Here is a 19,310-nt window from a genome sequence, read left to right as displayed (position 1 = left end):
TAACAAATGGAAGCTTGAAAGGCAACTGAAAATAATTATAAACGTGTAATCTCCCTGTGTGAATGTTCTCCCTGATTATATTTCTTTCAGTTTAAATAGATTATACACAAGCAGTGTGACTAGATTCAATCATTACAACCCTATAACACAATGATGTAAAAGGTAATAGCTATAGATTAAAAGCATCAGGAAAGATGTTCTAGAAGACAGTTATATAATGGAAGTACCAAGACAGAGGACTGGAAAGAAAAGCTAAAGATTCTACCAACAAGTGGCTTAGCATAGAAGAATCAAAACAAATAAAATTTACAGGGGCACAAAATGCCAGCAGCACAAGGTAGCAGCAAGATCATTGTGGAAACAGGCATAGCCTGTTGGTGTTCACATATTAACTCTAAATGCAGGTAGAGCACTCACCTGCCATAAAAAATAACTCCTATCATATAGTTACTACCTAAAACAAAGACTCATAGCTCTGGCCTGTAATGCAGACTGAAGTTTGAGAAAGATAGAAAGCATTATAATTAATCAAAGAGCTACCTAAGCATTCTCATGAGATTTAAGAGCTTTTATTTTGTAGATTGTTTAGCAGTTCTATGTTCATGAGTCTCTGCAGTACTTGCTGCCTGGTTACCTTGGGACCCACTGCAGAACCATCCTAAGTCTCTCCTAAATCACCTGCTACTTAAGAAACAGCAACCTTCTCGATACTATTTATTTCCTGCTCTCAAATCCCTGGGAGCACTGAGACCTTAGTTAACCTGATCAGCCTCACCTGGGAACTCCCTCCAAACCTTCCACGCATGGGCACAGGAGCCTCATAACCAGAGACTCATTTAGTCTCTGGTTAAGCTATGTGGTAGGTGTATCCTTCTCCAGTGCTGTCACAACTGTGCCTCTACTTGGCCATGGACCTTATTTATCCTGGCCTGCAGACCAATTTCCCAGCTTGACCTTGGACTTGTCACTGTGAACTTTCCTGGTGATCATGGGCCTGTGTCTGAGTATTCCTTCTGATACCAACTTTACCATTTTCCTGAAAGAGATCTAAGACAGGCAAGTTTAGGCAACATTCATTTTGCCTATTAATGACAAATAAAAATACTTTATTTTCATTTCCATTGTGAGGTCTGTCCCCCTTATGTCCATCCCTTTATTTAAAAGGACAGGTACTCACTAAAGATATAGAGAGACATTACTGTTCAATGAAATTCTGCATGTGCTTTTGGCTGTAACCATTTTCTTAGATTCTCCCACTCAAGGATGATACAAATTGCTTTGAAGCTAGAATGAGATACAGAATAGTTGTTATGAATGACTGTATCAGCTGCAGTTGAAAGGAGAAAGGGAAGGTTGGTACCTTTTTTTCTTTCGAGCATTCAAAGTAGTCAAAAAAGACAGACTAAAAGTTACTACCTTTCTACAAAGCAAAAAAAAAGTTAGACTTCTTATAAAATAATAATGTGAAAGATATTTGTAAAGAAATTTTCCTTCTCAACACAGAAAGCCTGCAAGTCAATAGAAGAACTTCTGCTCAACCAAGCTAAAATTCTTTCAGATGTATCACCAATGTATGCATCAGTTTCTACAAGAGATAAAATGTCAATAGGAAGATTGTGAAGAAAGTGGATTATAACACCAAGTGAAAATATAATCTATATAGAGTAAAATTGCAAATAGTGCTGCTGATATTCCTCCACTGCTGGGCTTGCCCTGCTTGTTGCTGGGGAGAGGCAGGGAGAATCTGGCTGAGGCTGATGCTTCAGTTTGGGTATCCTGCTGTCCAGGACCTGAATGTAGCTCTGCAGCCAGCGGCCATGGGAGCTCAAGGGAACCTGTGCTGGTCTTGTCAGGCCTTGTCCCCAGGCCAGCCTGCATCTTGTCCAGCCCCACCTGTGACTGTCTGCTGCCTCAGCACCTTAGCTCCCCTGCCTGAGTCCATGTAGGTGTCTGTGCCTTCTGTGTGTAGCACAGGGGAGCCAGAACCTCTCTGCGTGCATCTCCTCTCTCTGTGGAGACCCCATGATGAGCTCGAGGAGCGGGGAGGATGGGATGTGAACAAGGACAGGCAGTGGGGTGGGCAAAGAACTCTGGGACAGAAAGGAGCAGAGGGTGTACGTGAGGGGTCCCACTCTCTCTGCATTGCTGCTGCCAGCATGGACAGTGTGGCAGGATGGTGCACAGCCCAGGCAGCCCACATCTGCCTCAGGACTCTGAACACACAGACCCCAGTGGGGCATCTGGGGTTCAAGGTGAGAGTATAATTGCCCCAAGACTGCATAGAGCTTAAAGAAGAAGAGTTCAGACCATGAGGGGGAAACACACTGAAATAAGCATGGGAATTACAGCCTTCTGCCTCCCTACAGAAAAGCCCCTTCATGTTCAAAAAACCTGTTTGTCATTGCTGAAAGGATACATCTTTATTCCTGCTGGGGTAACAGGAAAAAGGAACGGCACATTTGCTGGCACGAGTGCAGGATCTTCCACTGACAAATCATCTGTGCTGTTGCCTGAATGGAGTATAGAACCCTGTGGTCATGCCGTAAACACTGCATTCCACCATGATCCTCCTGGGTGCAGTGTCATGGGAATTATGTCTCTTGTTATCAATACAGGCTGTTCTTGTAACCCTTGTTTGGCTGCTTCTTTCTGTGCTTTCTTGCACGTGCACATTTCCATCTCCACAGCATTCCTGGCAATCTTTGTATTTCATTCCACAAGGACTGGCTTGGCTGGATTGCTATGGATGTAGTCTGGGGGAAGAGCTGGTGTCCTAAAAGATGTTCTGCTACATCCCTGGGAGCTTTTGCATATGTGAAGGTTTCCACATGCCTAAAGTGTATTTGATCCAGAAGTCCCAGCTTCATACCCCTTGGATAGCACCCCAGAAATATAAACCTACACAGGAGCCTCACAATATGCCTGGTGCTCTGTCCTGCCACTATAGCTTCAGGCTAGGATTGCCTGAGGGAGATGCCCGTTACTGTCCCAGAGGAGACTGTGCACATGCATATGGGTCTGGGACAATCCCAGCTGTGATTTTTGATGCTGCTCTCCCTGCTGAAGTACTACCTTGCTCAGCAGGTGTTTTCTTCAGCAAGATGGTGTCTCTGAAGATGATGTTTCTGCATTATCTGATGTTTCTTCTAGGATGAGGAAGAAGATGCAGATATGACCATATGTCTGTGTGTGTATGTGTGACAATGAGTGGAGCTACAACAGGACCCGCTCAAGGGTAGCCTCTTGAAGCCATCCCTAGGCTGACACTCAGTGGTAGTCCTGCAACCCTATCTGCAGCGTAGTGCATGTCTCTAGAGCTGGAGGAAAACCCCCATCTGCATGAGAGAAAGGTTACACTTGTGCTATAGGGCAATAGGTAGAGATATGATCCTGCTGAACAGGGTGGCTTCTACCTTCAGGTTGAAATTAAATTGAGGGGCTTATGTGGTCACAGCAGAAGGATGTTGGAGTCCTCAGGCTAGAAATGGTTTTCAGACACAGACAGACAGGCTGCCTAGTACTGCTGTTCCTGTACCCTCTAGCTGATGGCCAAGAACCCAGGTGACATGGAATCAGTGACTGTCCTGGGCTGCCCACAATATCCTGAGCTGCTGGTATCTGTGGAGTGTTGTCCTGGGGCAATTGAGTAGTCACATCCTCTGGTTGAACCTTGGCTCTGTCTCTGTGACCAGCTTTAGCCCTGTCCTGTGCAGTAAGGATCAAACTAACTCCACAGAGGCCTGGACTTTGTTGAATGTCTTTTGGCAGGGAAGTGCTTTTCCTTTTAGTAGAATTAGAAGGGGAAACTTCAGGCTCTTAACACCCACTGGGTTTAATTTTTTCTTGACGCAGATTGCTTAATTTCCCTTAAAAAGAAAACCTCTTAACTATTTTAGCAATTTTAGCAATACAGAGATGACCACGGCTTTATTAATTTCTCAGCCATTTCCAACAATATTTCAGAATTCTTACTGAAATCATTATTCCTCCTTCAAGGGTAAGTATCTAATTCACCTGAAACTTCCTTTTCTTCACCCTGTCAAACATTTTAATCACATCTGAAATCCCTCTTCCAAAAAAAGTGCTAGGATATTGGTCCTCACCAACTGGCTTTGTGGTATTATTTCCTCCATTTTGTTTTGTAGGAGCTCAAGAATCACAACTGGCCAATTTTTTTCTCTAGAACTGCATTTTTAACAACATTTCAGAAGGACTACTCCTTTTATGATATGCTGATAGCAACACTTGATTGCTCAGAGTAACTAGAACAACATATCAGAAGCTGAACCCATCCTGCAATGTCTGAAGAACAGAAGAAATGTCTCTTCTAAAGCAGACTCAAATTGTTCAGAGACATTTGCACAGCAATTGTGGATAAGGAACCAATTTTCAATGGAATTAAAATTTCTCTACCATCAAGAACTGACTGATTCTTCATCATGCAGTATAGATATAGACAGGACTTCGAGGAAATTCTTTCAGATTAAATATATTTGGTGCCTCCTTTAACAAAATAAAAAAAATCAATAATTTTTCATTTGCCATGTACATTTTACTCTGAAATTCAAATTCATTTCCCACAATTCTTTTCTGAAAATGTATTTCTATAGGAAAAATTCCCAGGTTTCTACTGTTACAGGGTAAGAACTTTAAGGCTATTTCCTTTTTTCAGCCTTAAAAATACAAGTATTAAATGCCCATGTTAGTCATATGTTTAACTATCTGTCTATGCTGTGGATTAAAATAGCAGCCTATTTTGCTCAGATCTGTTACAGGCTTGTCTTGGTCAAGAGAATGTAATTTTAAAAGTGTAATTGCAGGCAAAGGACTCTCCAGGATTTCTGACACTTGCAGCCCTCTGTCCTCCTTATGAGATCAGAAGAGAGAGCTTAGCTTCTTCCCTGACAAAAAATTTCTTCCCTGAACGTATGCGTGAGCTCTGGGAGCCTTATCTGGTCCACCTCTCGTCCTCTGATAAGCTTAATCATCTCTGTGGACCAAAAATGGCTTGTGGCTAAAGAAGCACCCTTAGATGTTCCCTGTCTACCAAAACTGTACAAGGAAAACTGCAATGGGAAGCACCAGTCCTTTACTGGGAATAGATTTGCCTTGTCCATCTTTCTGGCGTTTAAAGGATGTAATGGAATTGTGAAGAGAGATGTCATTTTTGGAAGCTTAAATGTTAGGCTGGGATAAGAGTCTGTGTGGAAGACCTTTTCATGCTGAAGACCGTGAAGACCACAAAATGAATTTTTAAAGTTTGAAGCTGGTCTCTTCGTCCAACTAACCGAACCCATGATGATGTCAGTTGTATACTTAAGAGACATCCCTAGGGCTGAATGAGGGGGGCTGGTAGTGTGTTGGATAGTGCGTTTGACTGGAAGTGACTACTAGAAAACAGAAACTTTTTTTTAAATTAAGCTTTTTATTCAATTGTTAAATAGAAAGAGGTAATAACTTAACTGTGCAGACAAAAGGAGGAGTATACAAGATGTATAGAATTTGTACATTTATATGGCTTGGGGAATAAACTTTCTCCAGAAGATGAAAACTTTGATTCTTAATGGAAATAAATTTCATACTGATCCAAGCCAGGATAGAAGCAAAGTAGGAAACATAATTTCAATATTCACAGAGTAGGTTCTTCATTAAGTCAGTTGTGGATGCTAGATCTTCTTTGATTACTCACTGTAAGCAAAATGAGAGAATATTTAGCTTTTCTGAACAAACTGTAGCATCTCTAAAATATATGCATGCTAAATCACATTTTATCTGGCAACTAAGATTGTTTCATGTTTGTGGACACATCAAAGTGGAATGAGGTTTTTTATTCTTCTTTCCTTCCATAGCTACAGTGGACAGAAATAGATACCACATAGAGACAATGCAAAACTGCCGGTTTGGTTTGGATATACAGTCAAGTTAATGCATTCCAGTGGATTTATGCAAATTCTATGTGGTTGTTTTTATTCCATGGCAAATACAAGGTCATGTGATGTAGCTGAGCTTTCTTTCGTACTAATGCAAGCTGCACCATTCTACAGTTGCAGTAGGCTACAATTACAAACAGGCATTTCTTTATTCCATGCTAGCTCACAAGCCTGTGGTAACTTCAGTGTATAGTTCTGGCACTAGTTCTTAATTAAATGGGACTGAAGAAAACATGTTTTAGCTGGATACATTCCAGGGATCCTGACCATAGAAATGCTGCCTCTCTCCTTGCCAGGGGAATGGGTGACTTCACTGTAGGTCTCTGAACTCCGTGATTAAAACCTGCACCTTTTCCAAAGGAACATTATATTTAAATGCTGCATTATGATTTAATCTATTTCCATTGTGCTAGTGATGCAGTAACATTAAATTGATTGCCCATATTGGCACATGTTTTGTAATGGAATATATTTGAGAGGCAAGGGGAACAGTCAATCACCTGGCTAACACCACTTAATCCTGAGTGTGGCCCCATCTGCATGAATGAGCAAATAGTATCAGTATATAACTGATCCATTAAATCAAAAGCAAGGAAGGAAGTGATGGCTCTCATGGAGAGCAGTTCCTCAGTATTTTTCCTGAGTGAAAAGAAAGGTTGATTTGACATAGACTGTTTTTCTTTGCCATTCTTCCTGTCCTCAGACTTACCAGCAGCAAAGGTGGCTTGGAAACCAGAAGCTGTATAAGCACCATCTGTGATGAATTCTACAAGCATAAGATTACTAGAAGCAACTATGTAATTTGGTATCTTTGATCCACAGGTCTTGTCCATTAGAACTGCAGAAGACTTGCTGGATCCATCATAAACTTTAACATAATCACCCTGACAGCCTCTGGTTTTCTGCAGCTCAAAGGCTTGAAAGTACAGGGAAACCTGGAAGGAAAGAGCAAATCAACCTTTAATATACATATATACTTCTTTCATGGAGCCTCCTTTAAAACAGACTGACTGTAAGCTGCAGCCAAGCACGAACTGGCACTGCTTACCCAGCTTTGCCTCTCATTCTCTGAGGTTGTGGGCTTCAGATCTAATGACTGAATGCTCCCATGCTCAGATAATTTTGTCTTGATTTTGCAAACCTGAAGCCCAAAGTATTGAGGTTTTTCAAAATCACAGCTCTGCAGTTGTCTTGGCCTATATCCGGCTTAAGGGCATAAGAAGTAGTAGAGACTCTCTCATGGAGAAGATCTTATCTGGGAACTGCTATGCAGACAAAGCTTGAGGTGCTTAACATAGAAAGAAATTCAGCCATATTTCAAGACCACTATAAACTTGTGATTACCTTTTTGGATCGGGTTCGGATGAGCCAGACACAGTTGGTGTTATCTGAATAATTTCTTGGGTAGTTGGCAGATTTCAGTGACCCAGAAGTTCCGTCAAGAATAGTGCTGCAACGACCTGAGAAAAAATGTTTGCTTCAGCACCAGGGTTGCAGAAGCTTCCACTAATTTACAAGTACAGTCTTTCAGAATGGATGGCTCTTGGTTGTCTAATCTGTCAGCATTCATTTCAGAGTACTAGCATATCTTGATTAAAATGAAAAATCATCTAGTCCTAATTTTCACATAATGCATCAAAGAGAAAAGTAAAGTAGTGCTTGGAAAAAAGCATTATTTTTTTATTGATTAGCTCTGTAGTTTAGCAGAGGTTGAATTTAAAGAGTTTAAACATACAAATTTAGAATGACAGCTTAAACATTTGAAAACTGGACATGAAACTGTTCCAGTTCAGAGGAGCCTACGACTGTTTTGGTTTTGCTCAGGTCTTAAATACCAACTGCCGTGAGAAACAGTGATCTCTGGCTCTCTTGGGATCAATAGTTGTCTACTGAACTGTAAGAAACCAAATTACCCCATTGAAGTATGCAATGTGGTATGCAGTTAGTCCAGCAGTCAGTTGCACAGCAGCCACTTACACCAATAGTGAATGTGTTTTATTTAATTTAGAAGCAGAAACCATTTTCTCACTAATCACAATCTGCCTCCAGCTTCACTTTTGCATTCTCTCCCAGAGTAACCCAAATGGGTACCATGAATTTATGACAATAGTCTCACAGTCTTTGATGAGTAACTGCTGCCTCTGCAACATGCCCGGATCTGAGTTGAAGATGAAAGGGTGGCTTTGAGAAACTTACTGCAGTTGTAAAGTTTGTTGATTTTGGCCACGTCCAAGTTGCTCAGCCCCTGCCTCTGTCCAATATGTACTGATCCATCAGGAATTGGTACAATTGTCGCTTTTCCAGTGGTATTAGTGAATGTGTATCTGAAAAAAAACACATGAGAAATTATGTTCTCTAAGTACCATATCTTCTTTCAGGATTCAATGGCATGCTTTGGAGGGAGAACAAGAACTGTACATAAGCTGTTGCTGTGGCCAGTAGTGCTGGTTAAATAGATTTTATTGAGATGTCCAGCAGTAAGCAGGGTTATTGTCCAGATGCTCTCCTTTGCTCCCAGGCTCAGCAGTTAAGGGCTCCCTAACGGAAAGCTAAGGGATATAAAAGATATCGAATTAATCCTACAGAGAGGTTTGTATGAACTGACTCCTACTGCTTTTCTCAGAAGCGGAATTGGGGAAACTGGTAGTTAGGAGACAGTTATGATAGAAACTAATTCTCATGTAAGATTTGAGCTCCAACAACAGGAATGCCATGCTGCTACTTACGGGCCATAGTGCATTATTGAGGAATAGTCATACGGAAGACCCAGGTTATTGGAGTTTTCAAATTTCTTGAAGTCTGATCTGTCAGCTGTAACATATGATATTGTACTTAGAGTATGCTTCCAACCTTCTCCCATCAGGGAAGAAGGGAAGGCTGGGAGCAAAAGGATGTATCTACACCATTTTCTACATTGAAGAGTTCAAAGTACTTACGTGGACTGATGTACTCCCACATGATCTTTACATGCTTATCTCTGTCACTTCGAGAGTGTTCATGCAAAAAGCCCAGAGCGTGCTCCAGTTCATGCTGAATTACTCCTTTCCACAAGCATCCTCCTTTCATCACAGAGACAGTCTGTCCACCTCCTACTCTCCCATAGTTGGACCAGCAGCTGAGAGAGGCATCAGATTATAGGATTTTTATTGTCAGGCAGATAAAGGGGAAGAACAGAGAACCTTGCTTCCCATACCTCTTGTGGGAGTGGGAGGATTCCTTCCTCTCCACTGTGATAGTCAGTCTACAGAGGCAAAACCAATCATGGTGTAGAAAAGAATACAGTATGATCATTGCTAAATCTTCCTGGAAGATTTTCACTAGCACAGAGGATCCTGACTTCTGACTTTACAGTGACTTTAACTCCCTTGAAATTACAATTTTTTCCAAAATACTGAACACTGTATCAGAGCTGGAGCTAAGGTGAATAGCACTTCAAGCTAACAGATGTTGAACAATTTTCTCATAGGTTCCAATTCTGAGCTTGAGAGCCAAATCTGTGATTCAGAAAACTGTTTATTTCATAGGTTGAAATTGGGTTTACTTGTGCAAAAAGTAATTGATACATGTTGTTCTCAAGTGTGCATTATATCACATAGAAAACATGAGCTTATTCTTTCCACTTTAACGGTGCTTTTCCATAATTCACATTACTTCAGTGTCTGCAGTGAGTTTGTGATATACCTGTTGAGCCCTTGCACTAGTGAGGTATCCAAGGAGGATACATTGGCACTGTGATAAAACAAAGGCCTCTCTAAGGTCACACAGAATAACTGTAGTGAAGAATTGAAAAACATTCTAGAAATAACTTGTTAATTTATCATTCAACTCACCCATCAACAGATTTAATGCTGAGGTAATCACGTTCTGTCTTGCGCTTCACAAAATTAATACAAGTAAGTGCTTCAAATTCTGCCATGGCATCATGAATCCCTTTTATGTGGCTCTCCTCTGGAGAAGAAAGGGTTGATTTTAGGCGTCACAGGAGGACAATGGCAAGTGCCATTAAAATCTCACATGTTCTCAAAAGTAGGGTAAATGAGGGACAGAAACATTAGCCTAGGTTCTTCCTTATTTTGTATTGCTTAGTACTTAATTTCATTTAAGATATTAACAGCCTGGCACAAGATCCTGTTTATCCAGATATTTGTCCAGATGTATTCTGGTGCCTTTTTTTTTTCAACCACTTGTTCTTAGTTATAGTGATGATCCAGATGTATTCTGGTGCCTTTTTTTTTCAACCACTTGTTCTTAGTTATAGTGATGATTGTTGATGTATGTTCTTATTGGACACTTGGAGACCACTATGGCAAGCTGTTCTACTAACGAAGAGCTGGCCATTGAAGCTGCACTGTAATAGGAATGAACCTTATAAAGGCAGGTATTCTGGAAAGTACCATTAGATGGAATGACCATTCTTGTCTCCAAGAGAATAGATCCAAAACATTATAGATGCAAACTTTTCAATGACATTTGATTTTTTTCTGGTTCAGGTCTTTGTAACTTAAAATTCATCTGTGCTTGCACAGCACAAGTAAATCTTTAGAACTGATTTATTCAACTTTTTGTGTCATCACTATAAGTAGCTTTCTACCTGAATTTTATTGGATAAAATCCACTTTTTATTTTTGAAATTTAAACCCACCATAGGTAGGATCCAAGACATAGGGAACACGAACAATCCCATCACGGGACTGGGGCCAGTTGCAATGGCGACAGTTGATGGCACTGCGACTCCTTCGTGGAACTATGTCACCTTCTTGCAAGTATTGAGAGCTGTCTGTGGTGAGAGAGAAAGGATGGAAATATCTGAGCCATAGGTTGCTGGATGCTTGGTAAGCACAGTTGGAAAGCTGTCACTCTCTACTAATCCTCTTTTCCTATTTTTCCCTAAGCATCTGTTCCTGGCTAGCATGAGAAACAGGTTATTCAGCTAGATGGACGTTATCTGCCTCCCTAATTTTGCTGTTGTGTCCTTAGCTAAGAGGACACAGAACTGGGAAGATCCAGTTCTGTTGGATGGTGTTGAGGCAGGATATGGAATGACTGAAAGCAGTTGTAATAGTGAGAGGGCTGCTGTACTTTAGTACTATTTAATCATCCGTCACGTGACACTGAATGAATGGCATCAAATACCTCTCCAGGAAGGGTACTGGACAAAAGCAGGAGGTGTCTACAAGGAAACCCAAGAAGGTGAGCAAACCAAAAAGAGAAATGAGTCAGGAGAAAAGTGTAGGCATGTTTGGTGTCTATTTTTACAGACAGTAGTAAAGCTACTTGAATGACTGCTGAAGGGAAAATGTGAGAAAGACAAGCTGATAGATCAGGAAAAGTTTGGAAGGGTCAAGGAACAGCAAGTCTGGAGCAGGGAACATAGAACTGACTGTAGGTCATCCAGGAGTCTGTACTACAAAGCCATATGATGACTGAATGCAAGTGATGCTTGAATTCAAGTAAAAGGCAGTTAAATAACAAAGCATCTAAATATCTGTGCTCACTCTTGAAGTCCAAAGAATGACAAAGATGTTGAAAGCTACAGCTGAAGAAACTGTCTGGATAGTTCAGTTGCCTCTACACCTGGTAGCTTCTTCAGTATTGACTCTATAGGTTTGAGTTACTATAGGGCTTCAGCAGTAGTCTCAGTGTCCTGTCTTTGGGCGTCTCTTACATGATGGTGTGTAAGAAGGGAAAATATTCTCACAGACTGTGGTAAGATATTGTACCTCCCATATCACCCCCAAAAAGCAACAAAGACAGACGCATTACCAACAGGGTTTGGTGGCATTACCTTGGTTGACTTTCAGAATTTTGTTAAAAATAACTTCTTCCTCAACATCAGTCTCTGTAGGCAATGGAGATTCTGTGCAGAAATACAAGAGTATCACTTTCTCATTCCCGGGAAAAATATAAATCTTGACTTTTAACCTGATGATTTTCCAGTGATGCATGACATACTTACATAGTCTATTTAGGGACTGGTAGGGTGTTCACTCATGTAGATATTTGTTCAGTGACACAATCTTGATACCACCCCAGCTGTAGTTATTTTGGCATTAATCAAGTCCCAAGAGCCCTTCTTTTTATTTCTCTCTCTCCCTTTTTTTCCCCATAACCGTCACATTTTAAGGCCTCAGACTGCAGTTTGACTTCTGCATACACAACTTACACTCAACCCTACAACATAAGACACCAGAAGCAAAAACAGATGGAGAGCAGTCCTGATGCTTCCTGCTGGACATGCTAACCTTTTGAAAAACTCTTGAAACCAATGAAATTGGAACTGCATTCCTATTCCATGAGTCATACTGATGTCCCCAGCTAAGCCCAACATCAAGGACTCCTAGGCCTTGCAAGCAAAATCAGCCAACTCTGAGCATTATGCAACAAGCCTTGACATCAGTAAAAAGCAGAAACAGAGTGACCTCTATGCTTTCTACAACCTTTGGAAGGGAATTAAATCAGGACATTATTTAAACAGAATTATTTTTAGCAAAAGTAAGAGGTGATGTTTTTAGCAAGGCCAAAAAATTGGTCAAAGCCAAGAGACTTTCCTTTGCATTAAATATTGTGGTGAGTGCATTCATTTAAAATTCCTTCCCTAAGGTTAATTTGTGTTAAGCATGTACTATTTTCTGGAGTAACTGAGTGGCTAGCAATCAGTATATCCTCTCATATACATACTTGTAGATGGAGTAATACATACCATATACATCCTCTTGTGTAGTAACCTGAAAGAATGATATATTAGTATTTTCTCATACTTTATAATATAACATTAAATTAAATAATATAACATATAAATTATCAACAGTGTCCAGGCCCATTAAATGTATCTTCCATCAGTGCAGTCTTGAGCTTTTATATACTGTGCCATGTGTAAAGAAGTACCACAGCATGGTAAGTAGTCTTCTTTGATATCTTGGTAAATATAGATATCATAAAGGGAAATGTAATCTGAAGTGTGGAATAAGTTTCAGATACATTCTGACACACTGTTGATCTGAGAAGACATTACTCCACTGGTGGAGATACAGGTGGAATACAAAAGTCTTGACCTTATTTTCACGATGTAGAACCCCAAAGTGATCAGAAGAGCTGATTTAGCTGCCCTTACCTCAGTAGGTTCTGTTGCTGCAAAAAGCAAGGAAAAAAAGACAAACAAGAGGGATAAATTAGATTCTGAATACAACTTCACAGTGTTCAATATTATGGAATTCCTCAGCCAGGGGAAGGCCTTTGCTTGGAGGGGAATGGAGTGCACTAACTGATGCGTGGGCACAGAAATTAAATTGATATTCAGAAAAAAAGCTATGAAAATTCCTACTAGATCATGCTGAGGGACAGAATTCTAGTCACTTGCCATCTAAAAATCAACAAAATATTTTTTCAGCTTCAGTGTGGAAAATTACCAAAGAAACCAGGGACAAAAAAACCTCTATATCCCCAGGTTTTTTTGCAACAAATGCAGGCTAACTAGCTCAACAATACCCTCTGGTTTCACAGTGTCCAAGAGTAATGTTACAACGTGAGATGAAGGCTATAATTTAACATGGGAAAATAATCTCAGCTTCTGTATGTACCTGACAGCAGCATGTACCATTCTGAGTCCTAAGGTGTCTTTTTTGATTTTTACCAAATATCAGTTTCTAGATACAAACTAGAAGTGAAAATCTGACCTGATGTGCAAATTTCTAACTTCACTGTTATAATATCATAAAAGTTTAGAAATTGCAAGGACCTCCAGAGGTCATCGATTTGTCTGCTTTCCCTAAGGCAGAAACAGTTTTATCTATATTATTACTGACCACAGTTTGTTTGACCTGTTCTTAAGTATGATGGATATGCTGCAAGCCTGTCTGCGAATCTCTTCCAGTTTGTCAATATTGCACTCTTCCTTGTCAAAATGTAAAGCAATTGCTTTTTTTCTCCCATTCAACACTGGTGGAGAGAACAATCAAGTAAATAGTTCTTATTTCCAAGCCTATCTGTGTTCAAAAAGACTTCAATCTCTTTTTCCAAATTGTTACTTCAGTTACATGGAAAGGAAGCCCACTGTAATGATTGTGGTTTATTATAGAAAAGTTCAGTCAATTCCCACCAGCTGCCTCAGAGAGATCCATGATATCTATAAACATTCTGCAGGGAAGAACATTTCTGAGATGGGTTGACCAGATTCAGAATTTATGCACCTAAGAGGCATTAGATTAATTGAGTAGTCAAAGTTAGTGGAAATTAGGCTCCAGATTCTTAGGGACATACAGCCTGCAACTTCTTTTTAAAGCCCAAATGAAACACCACAGAAGGCATCTGCCAACTTCTTGATGAAATGAACATCTGGTGTGATACCGCTTTCAAAATTACACAGCTCACGTTTTCCCTGTACTGTAAATACTGAAAGATGTTTCAAAAGGCACAAAACCCAGTAACAATGGTAAATTAAAACTCATTGCATGCATTTGTCCCAGTAACCCTGCAACTTTGAGTCCCAGCAACAGACTACTTTGAACTCAAGTAAACGTGTCCCTTGGTCTCTTCTAAATACAATAAGCAGTAATTTTGCAACATCCCTTTGTTTCCATGCCATAAATAACAGTTCAAAAGAAGAATTTGTCAGTTTTCTTTAGTCACTTACTTGCTTTGACTATGTCAGGCAAATTTTTCCAAGGTGTCTTCCTCTCACACACATTACCCTCAGTTTCTTGATGTAGTTAAAGTCTACCTACAGGTTCCTTCCCATTGACCTCTGGAGATCTGCAATTATCTCCTTGTAATTTGCAAGTTGCCAGAAGCTAAGCCTGTATTATTTGTTTTCCATCCCAGAGCAAAGCAAAGCTTTCTTTGATGCCTGACATCCTTTTCTCTTACTGCTGCACCAAGGTAGGCAAGAAGGCAAATGAATAGCAGTCTTATTATAACACTCAATTCAATGAAAAGGTAACAAAAAGGCCTATTGAAATTTTATTTTCAAGCCCGTGAAAGCGCATACAAATTAACCTAACAAACCATAACCCAAAAGACTGTGTGAAGCACATCTTTGGGAAAACACATCTGCACCTAGCTCAATAACAAATTATGAAACATGGCCTAATTCAAAAGGCCTGTCTCAGTGCTTTCACATGCTCTCAAAACAAAGTGTGTGATACACAAACAAAAATAGCAGTTTAAATCCTACTTACTTGTTGTGCTGTTTTCATACTTCTCCTGCAAAACCAATAGATAAAAGGCATTATTCTTCTATAGCTAGAATGCAACAACAATAGCATCAAAATCAGGCCAAAGGGAGGAACCAAATTATTAGATTGCCTTTATATATTATTATATTACTAATATTTTCTTACAGGAAATTTATCAAAACATGTCTTCACAGCTTTGCTTCCAGCTAGAAGACAGAGCACAATTGCATGGAGCTGCTCTCACCTGAATAGGAAAGCCCAGGGAAGTGTGAAGCAAAAATGCAGTGAAGACCAGGAACATCTTCAGATCCATTCTGCAATCCTGACAGACCACCAGTGCACGTCCTTCTCTCTGCCTGCTCAGGAGTGCTGCTGCTAGATATACCAGCAGAGCCTGCTCTGCCGGGGCTGAAAAATCCTACTCCAGCCAATGGGAATGTCGGCAGGAAGCAAACTTCTTTTGCAGCCTCAAAAACCAGTTTAGCCTCTGGGCATCCCCCGGTGCTGTGCTATTGCTGTCACCGTGATCTGTAGCATCCCTAGTCTTAACACTGTCATTCATGCTGCTCTCTAGAGCTGGATCAGCCTCATGCTTGTGATGCCATGTTCTTCCTCTGCTTCTTGGAAGATCCTACCTGAAGTGTTCGGTTTGACTCTTACCACATAGGAAGCCGTTGTTCCTGGATAACTTTCCAGAGTACTGTATTGTTAGGATTTCAGAGGGTAGGTGACTTTTTACTTTATGTCACTGAAAACACAGAAGGCCATGACAGTATAGTGTTGCTTTGGAACATACAACACATTGCTACTTGGTGAGTTCATGACTGTGTCTTCCCTTTTTTGTTTCCTCCTCTGTGTTTCTTGATGAAACACACGAACATTTCCTGTGTTCCATTATTTTTGTCAGTCTGACAGTTATAGGTGCCCCGATGAGCTTTGTGACCAGCAGTGAGAGAGGGGGAAAAAACAGCAGCAGTGTAAGCAGCACCTACTCATTTTGAGAATGATTAACAGGTTTGCTGCTTGCTGGAGTGCACTTGTCCAGAAGTAGATGTAGGAAGCAGCGAGCAGAACTGCAGTGAGCAAGAAATGCTTGAGGAGGCAAACCAGCAACCACTGAGCCTCTTGTCACAGCAACCTTTTCTCAGAGCAAAGATCTGCTTAGTGAACCATTTGCTGAAGGTGCTGTAGCTGGGGAATGGTGCTGTAGCTGGGGAATGGTGCTGTGGTCTAGTCTCTGATACACATTTGTTTAGTGTTGAGTACATTTTTCGTGCATGGAGAAGGAAACTGAATTATATGATGCACTGATTCTCTCTCTAGACCATGCTAGTAGCTCAGATACACTTACAGTAAGTTTTAAACCCTGTAAAAACTTTTTTTTTTACACTGTTAAAAAAAACCACACTGTTAATCCCTATTTCTGTATTGAATAAGATGTTCTAGCAGTTATCCATGTTGGCAAACTAATCAAGAAGCAGCTTTCCATCTATTTATCTCCGAATCATGCCCAGTCAAGGGTAGGAGTTACATGGAAATGCAATCTGAATTGTGTTGGAGGGAATTACTCTTTGTTTTAGTGGAGGAAAGCTCACAGTACACGCTGCTGACTATTTTAACACAGTCCGGACAAAGAAAGTCCGGGGGTAGATTTTTATCACCCCCACAGGGAGGCAGCATAGAGGGATACTACTTCTCCCTTTCTCTTCCTGCATCCTGGCTGAATTTAGGTATGCCCTAGGCACCGGATAGTAAACAGCAGGGTAGCACATGGTCCTTGTGACCATGAAAGAGCAAAGATCAAGCAACTATTGTCAGCATGTTAATCCTGCTGACATAGGCAGTTTGTGTGTCCTTTGTGCATATAAATGTTCTCACTAAGCAGTTATGTGCCTTTTTTTGGTTTTGTATTTGTGTTTCAGAGGGATGAAAATCTTCCTTGAGCTGAAGCAAAGTTGTGTGGCTCTGGTCTGCAGTGCTAGAATGGTTCTCTGGTTTTCTCACTCAACACAAGGGCAAAACAAAAGTCCGCGATGCCAGATACTGTGGTATGTTAAAACCATACCAAAACCACACCATAAAATGAGGTTTGCACATAATCTGCTTCCACTAGAGCTTAGGGGAGGAAAAGGAAAGATCAGACCATTCTCAGGGAAAACCAGTCCAGGAACAAAAGCAAGGATCAGAGGTAGTGACAGCATAAAACAAACTTAAAAAGCAAGTTGGGAAGGTTGGTAACCTTCGCAGCATGCTCTTGGGAAAATACTACAGCCCCCTGAATGACTGATTAGCTGCTTGTGCTCAGGAAAGAGTGAGGGAACTGGGCTGGCAAAAATGATGCTGCACATTTTACCCTGACATGTTAATATGTTGACATACTAAAAGGTTCATCAAATAAATTGCTGCATGCCATGTTTTCAGTAAGCTAACAACTAGTGCTGATGGGGGAGGTTGCTGTTCCGATCAAGAATGCGGCTGTAAATGCTGCAGCTGGCAAAGTACAGACAGAGCGAGGGGGAGTGCTGGCACTCATGGCTGCTGCCAGTCCTGAAGACTTTACCAGCTTTGGTTTGTGACTGATATTTAGATTAAATATTTCGTTATTTTCCTACATGTGGAATTCACGGGGGAGGTGTTGTCAGCAGACCTGTTTTCACCACCTAATTTATTGAGACTGCATAGAGTAAAGCTGGTACCTCTATTAGAAAAAGTGCCACAGAAATTGTTTTGAACCTTTAGGAACCAAACTGGGGCTTAGTAAAAAAAAGCTGTCTTTGCATGTGTAGAAGAAAAGCATGTGGGAAATTTTGTCAAACCCTAGTTTTCTGTCAGTATAACCCATTTTCTGGTGGACATTAGGGACGACACAGATTTTGAAGATGTGAACAATGATTAGCAGATGAAATGTCAAGAAGTACTTGGACAGTGTCATAGTCTGCAAGGAGTCTCTCAGCAAAAAGATTACTGCTTATGAATAACCACTAAGAAACTTGGAGTTATGCCTGAGGGCATAGGGTGGTTTGCAGAGATCTGTAGGCATAACCAAGAAAATAATACACAGACATACCAATGAAAAAAATTTATTTTCTCTTATGTTGCATGTGGGAATTCACTACAAAGTAGACATAGTTAAAATCAATAGAGCAGATATATAAAAGGTACACTTCTGTAGAAATCTTTCAGATTTTGCTGTCATGTGTCATTTAGTCATGTGTAATACAGTTATTCTCTTTGAAGTCTTTCACTGTAAGTAGCTTCCAAAATATAATGTAAACTTTCAAGATCTAATTACAAAAAGAAATTGCACTAATTGCTACTAATTGCTATGTTGCAAAATGCAGGGGAAAAAATAATTCCAGGAACTAAGAAAATAGAAATATTTACGTTGAACAGCTTATGGAAGTTATGTGATAGCTATCATAATTGATTCATGGTAAGATACTAACTAATCTTAAAGGTTTAAAATCATCTGGCTTTACCAAAACCAACCACTGAAGCAATAATATGGGCCAAAACACACAACTGAAATTGCTGTGGATTGGCATCACACAAACAAACACTATGCAATTATATATACAGTCTGAGGTTAATGACAAATCTGAATCAAGAATATATTATTTTAGATAGAATTGCTCAGTATTATTTCTCAGGAATATCTGCTTTGTGCAGCATTTGAGTATTTTGGCTCACTTTCATCTGGAAAAGAAATTCTGGTTTCCACTCTGGGTTCATTCATTTTGAAACCCAGTCTTCTGGCCAGGAAGTCTGCTCCTGTGCAATGCTTTCAGCTCAGTGCTTTTTGTCTCACTCTCGCTAATTCCAAGTGTCCTTATCACATAGAAATCACTTCCTTTTCTGTGGTGTCCTTATGATCAGATACTTTTCAGATATAAATCAGTCCTCACACAAGCTTTCTCTGTCCTGGCTTAAAGGACCTTCTGCCCTTTAGTCTAATTATTCAACCCTTCTTGGTTTTACAATTACAATTCATATCAAATTGTCTGTACTTTTTTGGTGGTGCAGTGATTAGGAGTGGATAATTTAGTGGAATCATGTCATTCAGTACTGCACTTTGCTGGTTGAGACTATTATTGATGCGCTGACAGCTTCTGAGGGTTTCACAAGTAACCAGCTTAGACTTCGAGTCCCTATATAGAAGACTAAGACTTGTTATAAAAGACAACTCTAGACAAGGTAGAGTGCAGTTAGA

At 40.3% G+C, this 19,310-nt stretch overlaps 1 protein-coding gene across 1 annotated transcript; it reads right to left on the bottom strand.

Moving 5' to 3' along the window:
- Nucleotides 1-5,415: 5,415 nt before the first annotated feature.
- ASTL (astacin like metalloendopeptidase) lies at nt 5,416-16,246 on the bottom strand. Its single transcript, XM_064660093.1, has 13 exons — nt 15,345-16,246; nt 15,104-15,128; nt 13,042-13,058; nt 12,631-12,655; nt 11,716-11,787; nt 10,573-10,707; nt 9,761-9,878; nt 8,867-9,045; nt 8,657-8,741; nt 8,127-8,254; nt 7,275-7,390; nt 6,640-6,865; nt 5,416-5,688 (listed from the first exon to the last, which is right to left on the bottom strand). Exons 1-13 carry the CDS (start codon nt 15,411-15,413, stop codon nt 5,654-5,656), a joined length of 1,230 nt encoding a protein of 409 aa, XP_064516163.1. The 5' UTR covers nt 15,414-16,246; the 3' UTR covers nt 5,416-5,653.
- Between the last annotated feature and the right edge of the window lie 3,064 nt (nt 16,247-19,310).

Source organism: Pseudopipra pipra, chromosome 6, assembly GCF_036250125.1.
Source record: "Pseudopipra pipra isolate bDixPip1 chromosome 6, bDixPip1.hap1, whole genome shotgun sequence".
Lineage (NCBI taxonomy): Eukaryota > Metazoa > Chordata > Aves > Passeriformes > Pipridae > Pseudopipra > Pseudopipra pipra.
This window is presented reverse-complemented; position numbering and strand designations above follow the sequence as displayed.